This window comes from Propithecus coquereli, unplaced genomic scaffold, assembly GCF_000956105.1.
Source record: "Propithecus coquereli isolate 6110/MARCELLA unplaced genomic scaffold, Pcoq_1.0 Scaffold7, whole genome shotgun sequence".
In the NCBI taxonomy this organism is placed as follows: domain Eukaryota; kingdom Metazoa; phylum Chordata; class Mammalia; order Primates; family Indriidae; genus Propithecus; species Propithecus coquereli.
In genome coordinates this window covers 144,301-158,347 of record NW_012153062.1, presented here as the reverse complement: position 1 = coordinate 158,347, position 14,047 = coordinate 144,301, and the positions used below count along the sequence as shown (strand labels likewise).

Below are 14,047 nucleotides of genomic sequence, written 5' to 3'. Positions count from 1 at the left end.
TCTTTCCACAGCGGCTATTGGAGAAGAGTTAAGAACTCAGGCTCTATAAGCAAAGATCTGACTTCAATTCCATTCTGCCACAGGCTACCAGTGAGCCTGTGGGCCAGTTGCCTGCCCAGGTGCCCAGCTGTTTCATCTGTCAGATGGAACTAACAGCAGTACACACAGGGGTTGCTGTAAGGACTAATAAGGCCAGTGCCTGGTATAGTGGAAATATGCAATACATGTTAAATGATGTTATAAGTGCTAAGACGTGCAGTACTGAAAGGTAGGATGTACACTTTTGAATTTGGGTTTGTGGGGTTTTTTCCCCTCATGACTTCCAGTCTGTTTGGCCCCTAATGGCAAATTCTATCAGGTTGTTAGTCCTTGTTAACTCCACCAAAAACTGAGAGAGATAAATGGACCCTCAGCAGCAGAAAAATTGCCTTCTGAAGTAACTTCTTGATGCATTCAGCATTTACACGCTGTCCTTTTTTCCAAGACAAAAAATTGCACGTTGGAATTGGATTGGGAACATTATCTCGTGATGATTAAGGAAGGTTATTACTATGACAGTGCATGAAATGGAAGCTACCTGCTTTCACCTAGGGAGCTCTTGAAAATAACCCTCTTTTTCCCCAGCAAACAGGCAAGGAGAAGAAAGATTCCATAATGGATAGCATTACAAATCCTTTTTCATGTACTCTGCTTATCTAAATTGGCACATGATGCCTGCCCACCATCTCTCAGAAATTGTGACAGGTACTGACTCATCCATCAAGCCCCACCTAACAGCCAGGGAGGCACCAAGAGGGATATTTATTTCTCTTTCTCTACTGCCTGTTTCTGGCCAAACTGCATCCGCATTTCAAGGAGCTCAATTCCCATTCTGAAAGGCAATGCCTTCTAAAGACGGGGATGGCAGCACTTATGGAAATTCTAAGCCATCAACTGAAACATGAGCATGTGAAGTTTAGAGAGTTACCCCACAGCAACCTCCCCAAAGCTTTTTGTATAAAAAAATTTTAATTTTACATATATATGTATATATTAATATATATACTCGCACATACACTTTTGTGTGTATATATACATATGAATACACATACATACATATATGTGTGTACATATACATATATAGTTCCCCAATACTTTGCTTGCTCAATTTTTTCTCTCCCCCAAAAATCCCTTTGGAAAGGGATTGGGTATGAGTCCCTAATTTAGTCCGTGCATTGTTTGAGCTTTATACTGGGGTTGAGTAGTCTCTTAACTATGAGTGGCCGCTGGACAGGGAATAAAAGATAGATGTGCACACTTCTATGTGTATTTATGGAAAGAAACAATGAGGGAAAGTAAAACTATCAGAGAGATGGACATAAAGAAATCCCGTATAAAGCATGTTTCAAGAACCTGTGCTGTACTGACAATTCTTTTAGGTGCCCGGGGTTTCTCCACCTCAGCACTATGGACATTTTGGACTAGATAATTCTCTGTTGTGGGGAAATTGCTCTGTGCATTACAGCATGTTTAGCAGCATCACTGGCCTATACCCCCTAGATGCCAGCAGCACCCTCCAAGTTGTGACAACAAAAAATGTCTCCAGATTTTGCCAAATGTACCCAGGGAGCAAAATCGCTCCTGGTTGAGAACCACTGTGCTAGATATACAAACATTGCCCTGCCTACTAGTCTCAATTTTTGTTTTATGCTCCTTAAGAAACAATCGATCCTCAAAAATTCGGTGCATTATCTGGTGTGGAGGTTTTCAGACCTCCTCTCCTTCCATTGCTGGGCACCTCTGAGTTCTGACCAAGTGGCAGGGGCTGGGGGGAGTTGGGGGGCATCCAGCCCCTTACTCTCAGCTACTATTCCCTAGGTCTCGCATCACCTCCATTGGCATTCTGATCTGTTCTAGAATAACAAGTCTCCAACATTTATCTCTTAATGACATTTACATAGTCCATAAATAATAGACAGAAGTATCAAATCAACTTACAAAAATAAGAAACTAAGTTTTTCATTGAAGTAGAAATTTTAAGAAATGTTCTACATCAGTAAACATCTCCTGTCAGAGGTTTGTGATCCTATGTAATTAGTACTAAGATGTTTTCTTATTGTTCTTTTCACCTGGGAGTTGGCTGTAACTAAGTGATAAAGAGTGGGAGGGAGATGTTTGTTTGTTTATGTTTTATTTTCACAAACATGTCATGATGTGTCATAAGGCTATGGCCTCAAATTGATGCAGCTTTCACCCAGTGACTTGAAAACCTTCAAAAACATTCATTAGCAGGTGCTCTGATGAGGATTGCAGGCTTTCAACTTCATGATCTTGCCATATTAGTCTAAAGATATTCATGAAAATCATATGGCATTACATTACCATGGCCTTTTCTTCAGAAGGGAGCAACTACAGATGCCACTGCATTTCAAAATTCCCTAAGATGACATCGTCCAGGCAGACCAAGAGCTCTAGCTCTGTGCCCCCGTAATAGAAAGGGGCAGAGGCAGGAAGAAACCAGCGTAGTGAGTGCTCACTATTTCTTTCATTACTTACTAAAACCCTATGAGGTCGTTAGCATTGACCAGACCCCTAAATGTCAAATTGCCCCAGGTTCAGTCCTTGGAATTTTTTTCTCCCTTGCTTTCTAGGAAAACTTATCCACTCCTAGGGCTATAAATATCAACTCCTAAATTTATATATTCAAACCCAGACTTCCCTAAGTTCCAGATTTTTGTGTCCAACTGTCTTCTCCACATTACACTTGATTGTCTCAAATTTAACACATCCCCCACAAATCTCCTTTTTTCTCTCTCCCAAATTTCTGTTCAGCCAATTGCATCCATATGTTTCCAATTATTGGGGTCATGAACATTGGAATCACCTTTGACATCTCTCTCTCATACCCCACATGTAATCCACAAACAAATCCTGGCAACTCTTCCTTTTACATATTTCCAGAATCCAACTAATTCTTACCCTTCCACCAACAACCAACTGGAATTAAACCATCTTCATCAGGATTATTAGGACAAATGACCCCCATGTTTGCCCCATCTAGCCTGTTCTCTACACAGAAGCCAGCGTAATTGTTTAAATTTCAAGTCATAATATGTTTCTCCTCTGCTCAAAACTCCAATGGCTTCCCAAAGGCCTTCCCATGCACAAGGCCCTGTATAATCTGGCCATCTGCCACCTCTCTGATTTCATTTCTTACCACTCACCTCCTTACTCTCTCTTCTTTTACTTCAAGCTTTGTATTTGCTCTTCCCTCTCTCTGGGGCACACTCCGCTTGAAACTCTCATGTATCCTGCCCTCATTTCCCTCATATCTCTGTTCAAATGATACTTTATCAGAGAGACCTTCCCTAACCACACTGTGTAAAACAGTGCCCCCTCCCTGGGCTCTCTCTATCTTCCTTATCCTGCTGTTTATAGCCATTATCCTCCTTTTCTCACAGCAAATATTTTTCTTCATAAATAAATGTGAATGTATGTATATATATATATATATATACATTTATTTATGTGTGTATATATACATACATATTAATATGTGCATATCAGGTAAAAGACCCTGTGGGACAGGGGATAAAAGGAGAAAGAGACACAGTGTATTACAGAAAACCTTTAAGAATTTTACCATAATAAACTTACAACTGATATCGACCATATTCAATGTTCTTTCATATACATCATTTCTTCTTAGCTTACCAACTATCTGCATAAGGTAAGGCAGGTACTGTTATTCTCATTATACACATTACAAAACTGAGTTTCAGGGAAGTTAAGGGAATCACAAGTCGTGAGTAGCAGAGACAGAATAGAATCCAGATCTATCACTTTTAGTGTAGATCTTTCCATTCTACCAAACTGGACCAAGATATAGCCCCACAGCTCTGCTGATGGGCAAAATTGCTACCATGGAGGTGGAGGAATTTTAATAGAATGGTAGTCACACCTTAGTAACTTCTAAGAAACCCAGGAGTACTACATTTCACTTGGAGTTCTGTGATATGCAAGAAAACCTCCTTAGCTATCAATGGCCAGAGGCAACAGCAAAGTCAGAATTTCAAAACTGAAGCAATGAGTAGGAGAACGGTCGAGTAGACCACATTTTGGGCTTTCACTGGTGTGACAATAGCACAGGATTTTCCAGGCTACCAGACCTATGACCATCTTCAAGAAGGAAGCCAAGAAAACTGACAATTATCTTAGCTGACACGAATATCCGCAGCTGTCATCTCCTGGACCAGCTGCTGTATCTAATCAGCCATCCTCTGAGGCAGCTGACTTTAGAGCTTAGAGTCTTTGGCTGAGAAATTACATGTGCCTCATGGCTGCCAAGGGCCAGCCTTACTAACTGCAGGGCTGCCAGTGGCTGTTTGTTTTTATACAGAGTAGAGGTCACCGTGCTGCCCGCTGGAGTTCATTTAAATCTGACATGCGCTGTGTGCTGGTGGAGATACAGCCCAAATGTTTGCAACGATCCAATTTCAAATGTCTGTCTCCGTCCCTCTAAGTTCCCTTATGTTTTGTCAGGCCATGTGCATCCATTTTTTCTTTTTTTTTTCTATTTCTTTTTTTTCCTGAAAATATAGTGTCTATAAACAGCAGCAGGCGAAGCCACTGTACTAGGTTTCATCCATTTCCCCATCTCTTCACTCTACTCATTATAATACGGCACAACTCTTAGGAAACTGAAATTAAAACAAAGTGTCATTTTCAATGTTAGGATATGCAGGACTTTTAAGTATTAAATAGCTGTGATTATTAAATCAAGTTTAATAATTACAATGTTTCATCCAAACAATTTATAAGTACACTGGGGTAAGGAAAATTAGTGAACTACAAAATAACTACAAATGTACATTCCTTTTGGTTCCACTTAAGTCTCATTATTTAAAAAATCACTTTATTTTATCTGTAAGTAACATTAGTAAATGCAATGAAGAATATGGAGCATAGGTCAAATACTTTACCTAAGAAGAAATCCCTTTGTCCAAAAAAATTTTAAAAACCCTTGAATTGAAAATTGTTCAAAGGCAGGTGTTAGGTAACTTGTATATATTAAGCACAACGCTTAGTGTGACGCTAAGTGTGACACTGTGTTCTTAGAAGGCATCTGGCTACTTACATGCAGTATTCCAAGGAAGTTTTACATATGGAGGAGATAAATTTGAGAACCCAGCATTTGTACTGTGTTAAGCAATAAAAAGTATATCTTTTTGTTGTCAGGCTTGAGAAAGAGATCCAAGATCTTGAAAAAGCTGAACTTCGAATCTCAACAAATGAAGAGGCAATTTTAAAGAAACTAAAATCAATTGAGAGGACAACAGAAGACATAATAAGAGTGAGCATTAACCAATTTTAAAACTATAATTCTCTCTCAAAATGAATCCACAAATTCTAAATAATTCTTCAAAGCATATCCACATTTAGATTTTATATTTTAAACTGTATTAATCACGGAGAATTCTCTTTTCTTATAGTCTGTGAAAGTGGAAAAGGAAGAAACACCAGGAGGTATGTTTTTAAGCAGCCTACTTTATGTCTAAGCCATTTTTTGATCATTTAAAATTTTTCTCAATATTGTAAATATATTTTAAACTAATCTAGATGTATTTTAATCTAAATGTATTTTAAAATTACATTAACTTTACAGAGTCAATTGAGGACATCTATGCCAATATCCCTGACCTTCCAAAATCCTACATACCTTCCAGGTTAAGGAAGGAAAGAAATGAAGACACAGAAGATGATGAACAAAATAGAAAAGGTATATGAGAAATCTGTGTTCAAGGCATGTTCTGAATTTCAGATTTTACAGTGTCAAATATTCACAATTTGCTGCAACATCTTATGCTTCTAGGTTAAGTAATGGTCCATTTTACAAAGTTCCATGAGGTATGTGAGTCCCTTGCATATGTAGAGATAATGAGGTTACAGTATTCATTTTATGCATTGTTCTGTAGCAAACCAGGTAGGGACAGGGAAGATAAAGACCTGAAAGAGACCAGAAGCTCTTAAAAATCAAAGCTTTCCTGGTCAAAAATATCTCTCCCAACATATTCCGTCCAATAGACATTCTTTTGGGTTACCAAGATCCTTTTTAAAAATGAAAATATTCCCTATGGGAAGGTTAGGCATTATATACCCCTATAGGAGACTGATTTTCATAAAACAAATACTTCAAAGCCTCTGGAAAAAGGAAGATTTGTGTTAGAGCAGAGAGGAAACTTTTGAATTTTAGTGTGGAAGGAGAAGCTACTCTCTATCTGCAGGTAGCAGTCATTTATTCATTCAACAAATATTTAGTGAATACCACCACGTGCCTCTTGTCATGACACATTTAGTAAATACTAAATGTGTCATGCCAGGGAGTGAAATGCAGAAGAGTAACACACAGAAGCTGTACAAGGAGAGTGTCAGCAAGGGATGTTGAAGTTTTATTTGGGTAGCTAGGGAAGGTCAAGAACCATCAGGCTATGGAGGTATGAAATGCAACAGGGGTTCAAAAAGGAAGGTGGGTGGATGCAACAAAAGCAAGCATTGCCACATTGTAATTTTGCACAGAAGCCTGTTAGCTTTACCTTGCCAGTTGGAATTCCAGCCACACGAATCTTGCCTGGGTCATGAAGCAGATCTCAGCTTCCCCAGTTCTCTGCAGTGCAGTTGTTTCAGTACAGCTGATGTTGCTCTACTTTTAGCCCTTCCTCTACTTGAAAATGGGAGTGGGAATGAAAAGAAACATAAGGCAAAAAGAGAAGCATGTGATTCTAGACTTCTCCCTCCCTGTTCAATATCAGTTCTACATTTAAACAACCTCCCTGTTCTGAAAACCTTAGAATACTCTATAATTTTCAACAGCCTGCTGCCTATGCGACAGGATGTAACTTTATAAAATATACTGTATGAAGTACGTTACCCATCCTACTGCAATGCATAGCATGGCATATTTCCCCTAACTCCCATTGAGTGATGCAAAAGAGAGTGGCTCTGTTTTGTTGTATTTAGTAATTGGAAAGAGGATATCTTTTGGTTTTCCAATGGAAATTTTTTACTATTTGGAACTATCAGTTTCTTTTCTTCAATTTTTCCCATTTTTTCAGTAATTTCATATACCCTTACATAAAAACCCATGTTATTACAGTGTTTGTCATTTTATAATTAATGAGTAAAATCGAGAATTTAAAAAATAAACAACATCTCACATAAAAGAATAGCAAAAGGTATACTTAATATAAAAATAGGCCAGGCACAGTGGCTCATGCCAGCACCTTGGGAGGCCAAGGTGGGAGAATCGCTTGAGCCTAGGAGTTTGGGACTAGCCTGGGCAATATAGGCCCTGTCTCTACAAAAACATTTTTTAAAAACTAGCCAGGCATGGCAGCATGCACCTGGCTTCTTGGGAGGCTGAGGCAGGAGGAGCACTTGAGGTGAGGAGTTTGAGGCTGCAGTGAGCCATGATCATGCCACTGCACTCCAGGCTGGGTGACAGAGCAAGACCCTGTCTCTTAAACTATATATATATATATATATATTTAGAAATATAAATACAGGCCGGGCGCGGTGGCTCACGCCTATAATCCTAGCACTCTGGGAGGCTGAGGCAGGAGGAGCACTTGAGGCCAAGAGTTTGAGACCAGCCTGAGTAAGAGCGAGACTCGTCTCTACCAAAAATAAAAAAATTAACCGGGCATGGTGGCGCATGCCTGTAGTCCCAGCTACTCGGGAGGCTGAGGCAGAAGGATTGCTTGAGCCCAGGAGTTTGAGGTTGCTGTGAGCTAGGATGACGCCACGGCACTCTAGCCCAGGCAACACAGTGAGACTCTGTCTCAAAAAAAATAAATAAATAAATAGATATATTTCAGTGTTTATATATATATAAAAACACAAAGCAGACTGGTTTATAAAAGAAAAAGTTAACTAAATCAAAGACAAATTTGTTTCTTAACAGCTTTGTATGCCATGGAAATTAAAGTCGAAAAAGACTTGAAGACTGGAGAAAGTACAGTGCTGTCTTCAATACCTCTCCCGTCAGACGACTTTAAAGGTGCGGGAGTAAAAGTTTATGACGACGGGCAGAAGTCAGTATACGCAGTAAGCTCTAATCACAGTGCAGCGTACAACGGCACCGATGGCCTGGCACCAGTTGAGGTAGAGGAACTGTTAAGACAAGCCTCGGAGAGAAACTCCAAATCCCCAACAGAGTATCACGAGCCTGTATATGCCAATCCATTTTGCAGGCCTGCAACCCCACAGAGAGAAAAGCTAAGCCCTGGACCAAACTTTCAAGAAAGGATAAAGATTAAAGCTAATGGACTGGGCAGTGAGGTCAATAAATCTGTACACAACGTGGGCAATGGACTTTCAGAGGAAAAGGGCAGCAACTTCAATCACATCAGTCCCATTCGGCCGATACCCCATCCCCGATCAGTGATTCAACAAACAGATGAGATGCTCCGCACCCCACAGAAGAGGCTGATGACTCCCTGGGAAGAATCGAATGTCATGCGGGACAAAGATACACCCTCTCCAAAGGCAAGAGTCAGCCCCGGAGAAACAATAGTTGGAGAGTCTGAACACCAGGGTTCTCCACCCACTTGCCAGGAGGATGAGGAAGATATTAGATATAGTATCGTGCATTCCCTGCCTCCTGACATAAATGATACAGAACCCGTGACAATGATTTTCATGGGGTATCAGCATGCAGAAGACAATGAAGAAGAAAAGAAGCTTCTGACAGGGTATGACGGGATCATCCATGCTGAGCTGGTTGTGATTGATGACGAGGAGGAGGAGGGTGAAGGAGAGGCTGAGACACCGTCCTACCATCCTGTAGCTCCCTACAGTCAGGTTTACCAGCCAGCCAAACCAACACCACTTCCTAGGAAGAGATTGGAAGTTAGTCCCCATGAAAACACAAATCATAAATCTCCCCACAAAAATTCCATATCTCTGAAAGAGCAAGAAGAGAGCTTAGGGAGGCCCGTCCATTCTCTGCCAGAGGTTCAGACAGCTGGCGATGGGACTGAGGATCCATCCTTGACAGGTAATAAAAATGACAAGGCATGCCACTGCTGCTTGGTCATGTGACAATCTTTTCTTTGTGCTAACAAATCCTCTCGCTGTCAGCTTCTTTGACCATCTCATAAACTCATACACACTGAGGCTTTTAATGAATGTTGATCTGGATTATTGTCACCACAGTAAAGTGATTAAGTCACTTCAAAAGATAAAGTGAAAACAAATTGTTACCTCATTTGGATATTGCATTGATTGATCTTAATAACTTGACTTTCGCCTTCCGTCATGGTATGGTAATGTCTGTGAATGTATTTCGGTCACTAATACGTTGAATCATCAATAACATATCTTTTCCCACCAGAATCTGATCACAACTACTTGTCTGTGCCTTGCCGTGATTTAAACTTCCTGCATAAGTTAACAAATTGCCTTAATTTTGCAAGAAAATACAAGAAACAAATTTTATTTTCGTAGTATTTTATTACTTTACTACATCTTTTTCTCTGTACTTTTGTAGTTTTATTAACTTTATTTCCCTAATTTTTCTACATTTTAAAATAGAATGTCAGTATATCTTACATCTTCTGTAACATTTAACTTTGCATAGTCTGCCCCAACTTAGCATATTTATTTTTTCTATTTTCTATATATTTGCATTTTCATTCTCTATAAAGTTTTTTATAGCTTTATAGCTATCTAGCTATTTTAGCATTGAATGGAAAATAACTTTAATGCTTTTTTCTACAAAAGTGTCAGTCTCAATTTTAGATTTCTTGCTATCACTTAAATATTACATTCTAGTCATTATTTATAAAGGATAAATAAGAACCTAAAAAAAATCTATTATGAAGGCTGTACTTACCTTGGCTAAAGATGTAAGTCAAATTACCCAGACATACAGTCTCTGTACGTTTGATAGGGACAATAATTTTAAATGTCTCTAATGAAAGATTATCATTAAAAAGCAATAAATATTAAGTACCAGCTAATTCAACAAGTAGAACCTGATAATTCTGCAGAAGCATGGTAGTATCTGCACAATTCAAGAATGTTCCTTCCTCTGTCACCCATAAACTCAATCTTGGATTGCCAATAATACAGTAAAATGAACTCTCTTTCATTCTTTTAAGTAATTACATTAGGCATACCAGTTATAAATTTAACCACCTGAAGAATTGCTAACCTCTTGGGAAGTGTACACTTATCTAGCTTCCTCAATCAGAGTTGAGTGATGTTTCCCCACAACAGAAACCTGCAGATGCTGTTTCTTTCTCTTTGAACAATGAGCTTTGTTTACTGGTAAAGCTTGGTATCTTAAATTCATTTTAAAAACAACAACACAGAAGACTTAGAAAAGAAGAACACATTGTTTGTGGTCAGGAGCAGTAACAGTACCCTCCATAAAACCTCGCTTTCTTGAACTTGGATATTAGCCAGCTCCTCTTGAACATCCAACACTCCTTCTCCTCCAGCCGTGTCAACACATTTACCCCATGGAAAATGGCAGGAAGTGACTAACGTTTCCAGACAACACTAACTAACCATGCCACCGAACTAAAATAATGAAAACAGGAAAACCTATTCCAGACAAAGTAACAATACAAAGTTCTGTACTATCAATCAAAGTATCTTATAAACAGAATGCTCCAAATTCCTTGCCTTCCATCGTGATATTGTTCTACAATCCTATTTTCCAGTTCAGCACAAGGATTACAGAGCTTTTATGTATTTTTAGATGGGTTTTAAAAATAAGTATGTCATAGGGTCATATACCATCAGGGGCCACCCACTTTCATAGAATACATAGCCCCCATTCACTTCAACTTCACAAACACCGAGTAGATTGAGCTTAAAAAATGTTTGTGATACTTGAAAACCCACCATCTCAGTCAATTTCTTTATTGATGGTATAAGCCCCGTATTAAATATAAATAGTCCTGGTAGGCATAATAGATAAGAATTATTAGCCTTTATTCCCTTGGTGTCAAATTGGTGATGGAAGCCTTATCTAAGAGCAATTTTTAATTTGGAAAACAGCATGAAGGAGGAAGAAAGGTAGAAAAAGGTGGAGCCTAGAGATTCTAAAGACAAGATTGTTCAGTCAAAATTTTGAACAGGGTAAGACATGACAGAAAAATTTAGGCACTGTTATGTCCCTCTGCTAATATAAATATAACCAAGTTGTAAGGGTTAGCTTCATGCCAGATACTTCCACCATTGCATGGCCCCAGCAAGCTTTGCCTGGGAGCCCACTACCACCCCCACCAACCTGGCTTTCCTTGGCAGTCCTCACTAAAGTATTCTTGCACTTCTGCCTCTATTCTGCCCTCTTGGAGATGTCAGTGGCATTCCAGGATGAAGGAGTGGGGAACCTCAGCTCTGGAAGATTCACATGCTGTCGGTGCTGAAACCGCCAGCCTGTAGCAGCCATTAGGGCCCAAGGAATACTGAGAGTAAAGAGATGAGCTCTCCCCCACCAAGTCCAGCCAGCCAAAGCCATGCATGTATCTGAATTGCTGTGGGGAGAGGAAGACGGGATCAGAGAAAAAGCAGAAAAGAAAAGTCAGAGGAAAGCTGACGGCCCAGGGTTTTTAGCTGCTAAACCAACTGGCCTTCATTGCCAGTGTGCTCTGGCCCCACACATTCACCTGGAATTCACACCATCTTCTTGCATAGGCTTGAAAAAAGGAGAAAACAGAAAGCAGACTCTAGAAAACGTCTCTGAATGCCTACGGCACACAGGGTGTGCCTGATGTGTGTAATCCTAAAGAGAGGAGTAATTGCAGGGAAGAGGACTTTGCCCCTGCCTGAAAAGAGACTTTAAAAAGTCGCTCACCCCTGCTCTCTTTTTCGGTATGGGCAAAGTAGAAGTCCACAAAATCCAACAGTAGAAACTTTATAGAGCCTTGGTGCTGCCTTCTGTTCACCCCCTGCTGTGTAACTACAGCCTTCCCATGGGTGTCACCATCCAGCAGCTCCTAGGAATAGAGACCATCCGCTTGCTACAGAGCAAAGGAAATTCTCTCAGCCCATCCTAAATTCAAGGGGACATTCTTGGCCTTGCCACCAGAAATGATCATTCCTCTGAAAGTTTCAAGGAAAGTAATCCTCTTTAACTTCACTGAAATGAAAATATTTCATATAAATGGAGTGACAACAAAATGATCATGGTCTTGTTACAGTATTGGATCCCCATCTTCTCATATTTGTGCAAAAGGACTTCTTTAGAGATAGGGTAATTTCCTTTGTTAATAGATAACTAATATATGACATAGAAATGAGACAATATGTCTTCCCTTATATTTTTTCACTAAACAAAATTGTACAATCAATTAAATAGCTGGTCCTTGGGCCACATTACACACGAATGTAATATTAGATCATTAATATATATCATTAGAATGTAATCATTAGATCAGTGCCTTGACAGCATCTCTCAACTTTTGGAACATGACTGAGGCAGCTATATTCTGAAGTCCTAAATATTAAGGGCATGATACCAGAATACCAGAGAAGTGTTATAAATTGTAAATCTGCATTTTTAAAAATGCTTTCTACATCCAATATATCATTAGCAGTAGAATTTACTCAAAAAAGATATATTTGCCATTTGAAAGTATACTTATATTTTGACAAAGACATTTTATAATTACTCAACTCTTGATTACTGGTTCATGTTGTTTCATTCATAAAGAAATTTGCTTTTGTCATTGTATATTCAAAGGCCAGAGCTTGTTTGGACAACCAAGTTTAATGAGCAAAAAGATAACACGATCATGAAATATAGTTTGTGTCAACACCTTTTTTTTTTCAGTGCTACATAGCTCAGAAATATACACAAAACACAGTTACTTATAGGCATATGTATGTATGACTTACAGTAAAATTGTGTACTAATCCTGTATTTATTCTATTTGTACTGTGTTTACTAATTTTTCTAATCTTTATAGAAATAGGTTCCTTCTAGTGCTGAACCTGCTTCTGCCCTAAGTTAACCATAGCTTATTGTTTCTACTGTCTCTTTGTGCTACTAAATCAATGCTCACATTGTTGGATAAAACCATCTGAGGTATGTTCTAAACTTTCCTGCATTCTATGAAATGGTCATTTAGAGTGAAAATTGAGGCTTTTGTTTTATAACTCTCTCTCTATTTTTTTCCTTTAACTTGCAGCTTTGAGGATGAGAATGGCAAAGCTGGGGAAAAAAGTGATCTGAGAGGTGCAGCCCCTGTGGAAACAACCTTTGGAGAAGAAACTAAGAAATGTTTGCCAATTTCTCTTCTGGATATTTTTGTTTATTTTTTTTCTGAACTCCAAAAATTTATAATTACAGTATACCCATATAAGACCATGTGAATAAGTAGTAGTCATCCTTTGTGAACAATTCCAAAAAAACTGGGGAGAACAGACGCTTAATTGTTTCAGTTACTTGACAACATTCAATAGGGGGGAACCAGCATTTTTTATTGTATTGATACCAAAGCATTTCTAATAAGAGCTTGTTAAATTTCAGAATAAAGTTATTTAAAATATCCTGACTGCATTATATTGACTGGATTGTAATTTTACTAATACAAAGATTAGGAAGCCATTGCACCCCACACAGAAATATTCATCTTCAACTCTGACAAGTAAGCATGTCATCTCAAATTAATAATGCCTCAAGGCAACTACATTCTCCTGCTAAGGACCGATTTAATTGGTTTGGTAAGAGACTTCAAACCCTGTACATATCCAAACAGTGCATGCAGTAATGATCCTCATATTTTGGGACTGGGTTTGGATTGCCTTGACAGTGCACATGACCTTGCAGATGATAACTGGCACATTCCTCCTTCTTAAATTGACGGATTGGTATTTAAGGGGTGTTGGATAGAGGACTTTCTATATTCTCAAAAAGCACAGATCTAATCTAATGTTTGACCAATTCCTGTGAACAAAGTAGAATCTTAATATTAAGAATAATAAAAATGCGTACAGCATGTTACTCCTCAGTATTCTTGCCAAGATACTAAACCCTGATTCGAAGGAGGATACT

The 14,047-nt window shown here is 38.9% G+C and overlaps 1 protein-coding gene across 1 annotated transcript in view; it reads left to right on the top strand.

Moving 5' to 3' along the window:
• The window catches only part of PALMD (palmdelphin), a 48,716-nt gene extending 35,020 nt beyond the window's left edge, over positions 1-13,696 (top strand). Inside the window, exons 4-8 of the mRNA XM_012661178.1 lie at positions 5,218-5,332; positions 5,472-5,505; positions 5,645-5,758; positions 7,940-9,034; positions 13,182-13,696. Coding sequence (XP_012516632.1) covers positions 5,218-5,332; positions 5,472-5,505; positions 5,645-5,758; positions 7,940-9,034; positions 13,182-13,225 — 1,402 coding nt within the window. The 3' untranslated portion in view covers positions 13,226-13,696. The remainder of the gene's footprint in view (positions 1-5,217; positions 5,333-5,471; positions 5,506-5,644; positions 5,759-7,939; positions 9,035-13,181) is intronic.
• Positions 13,697-14,047: the final 351 nt, after the last annotated feature.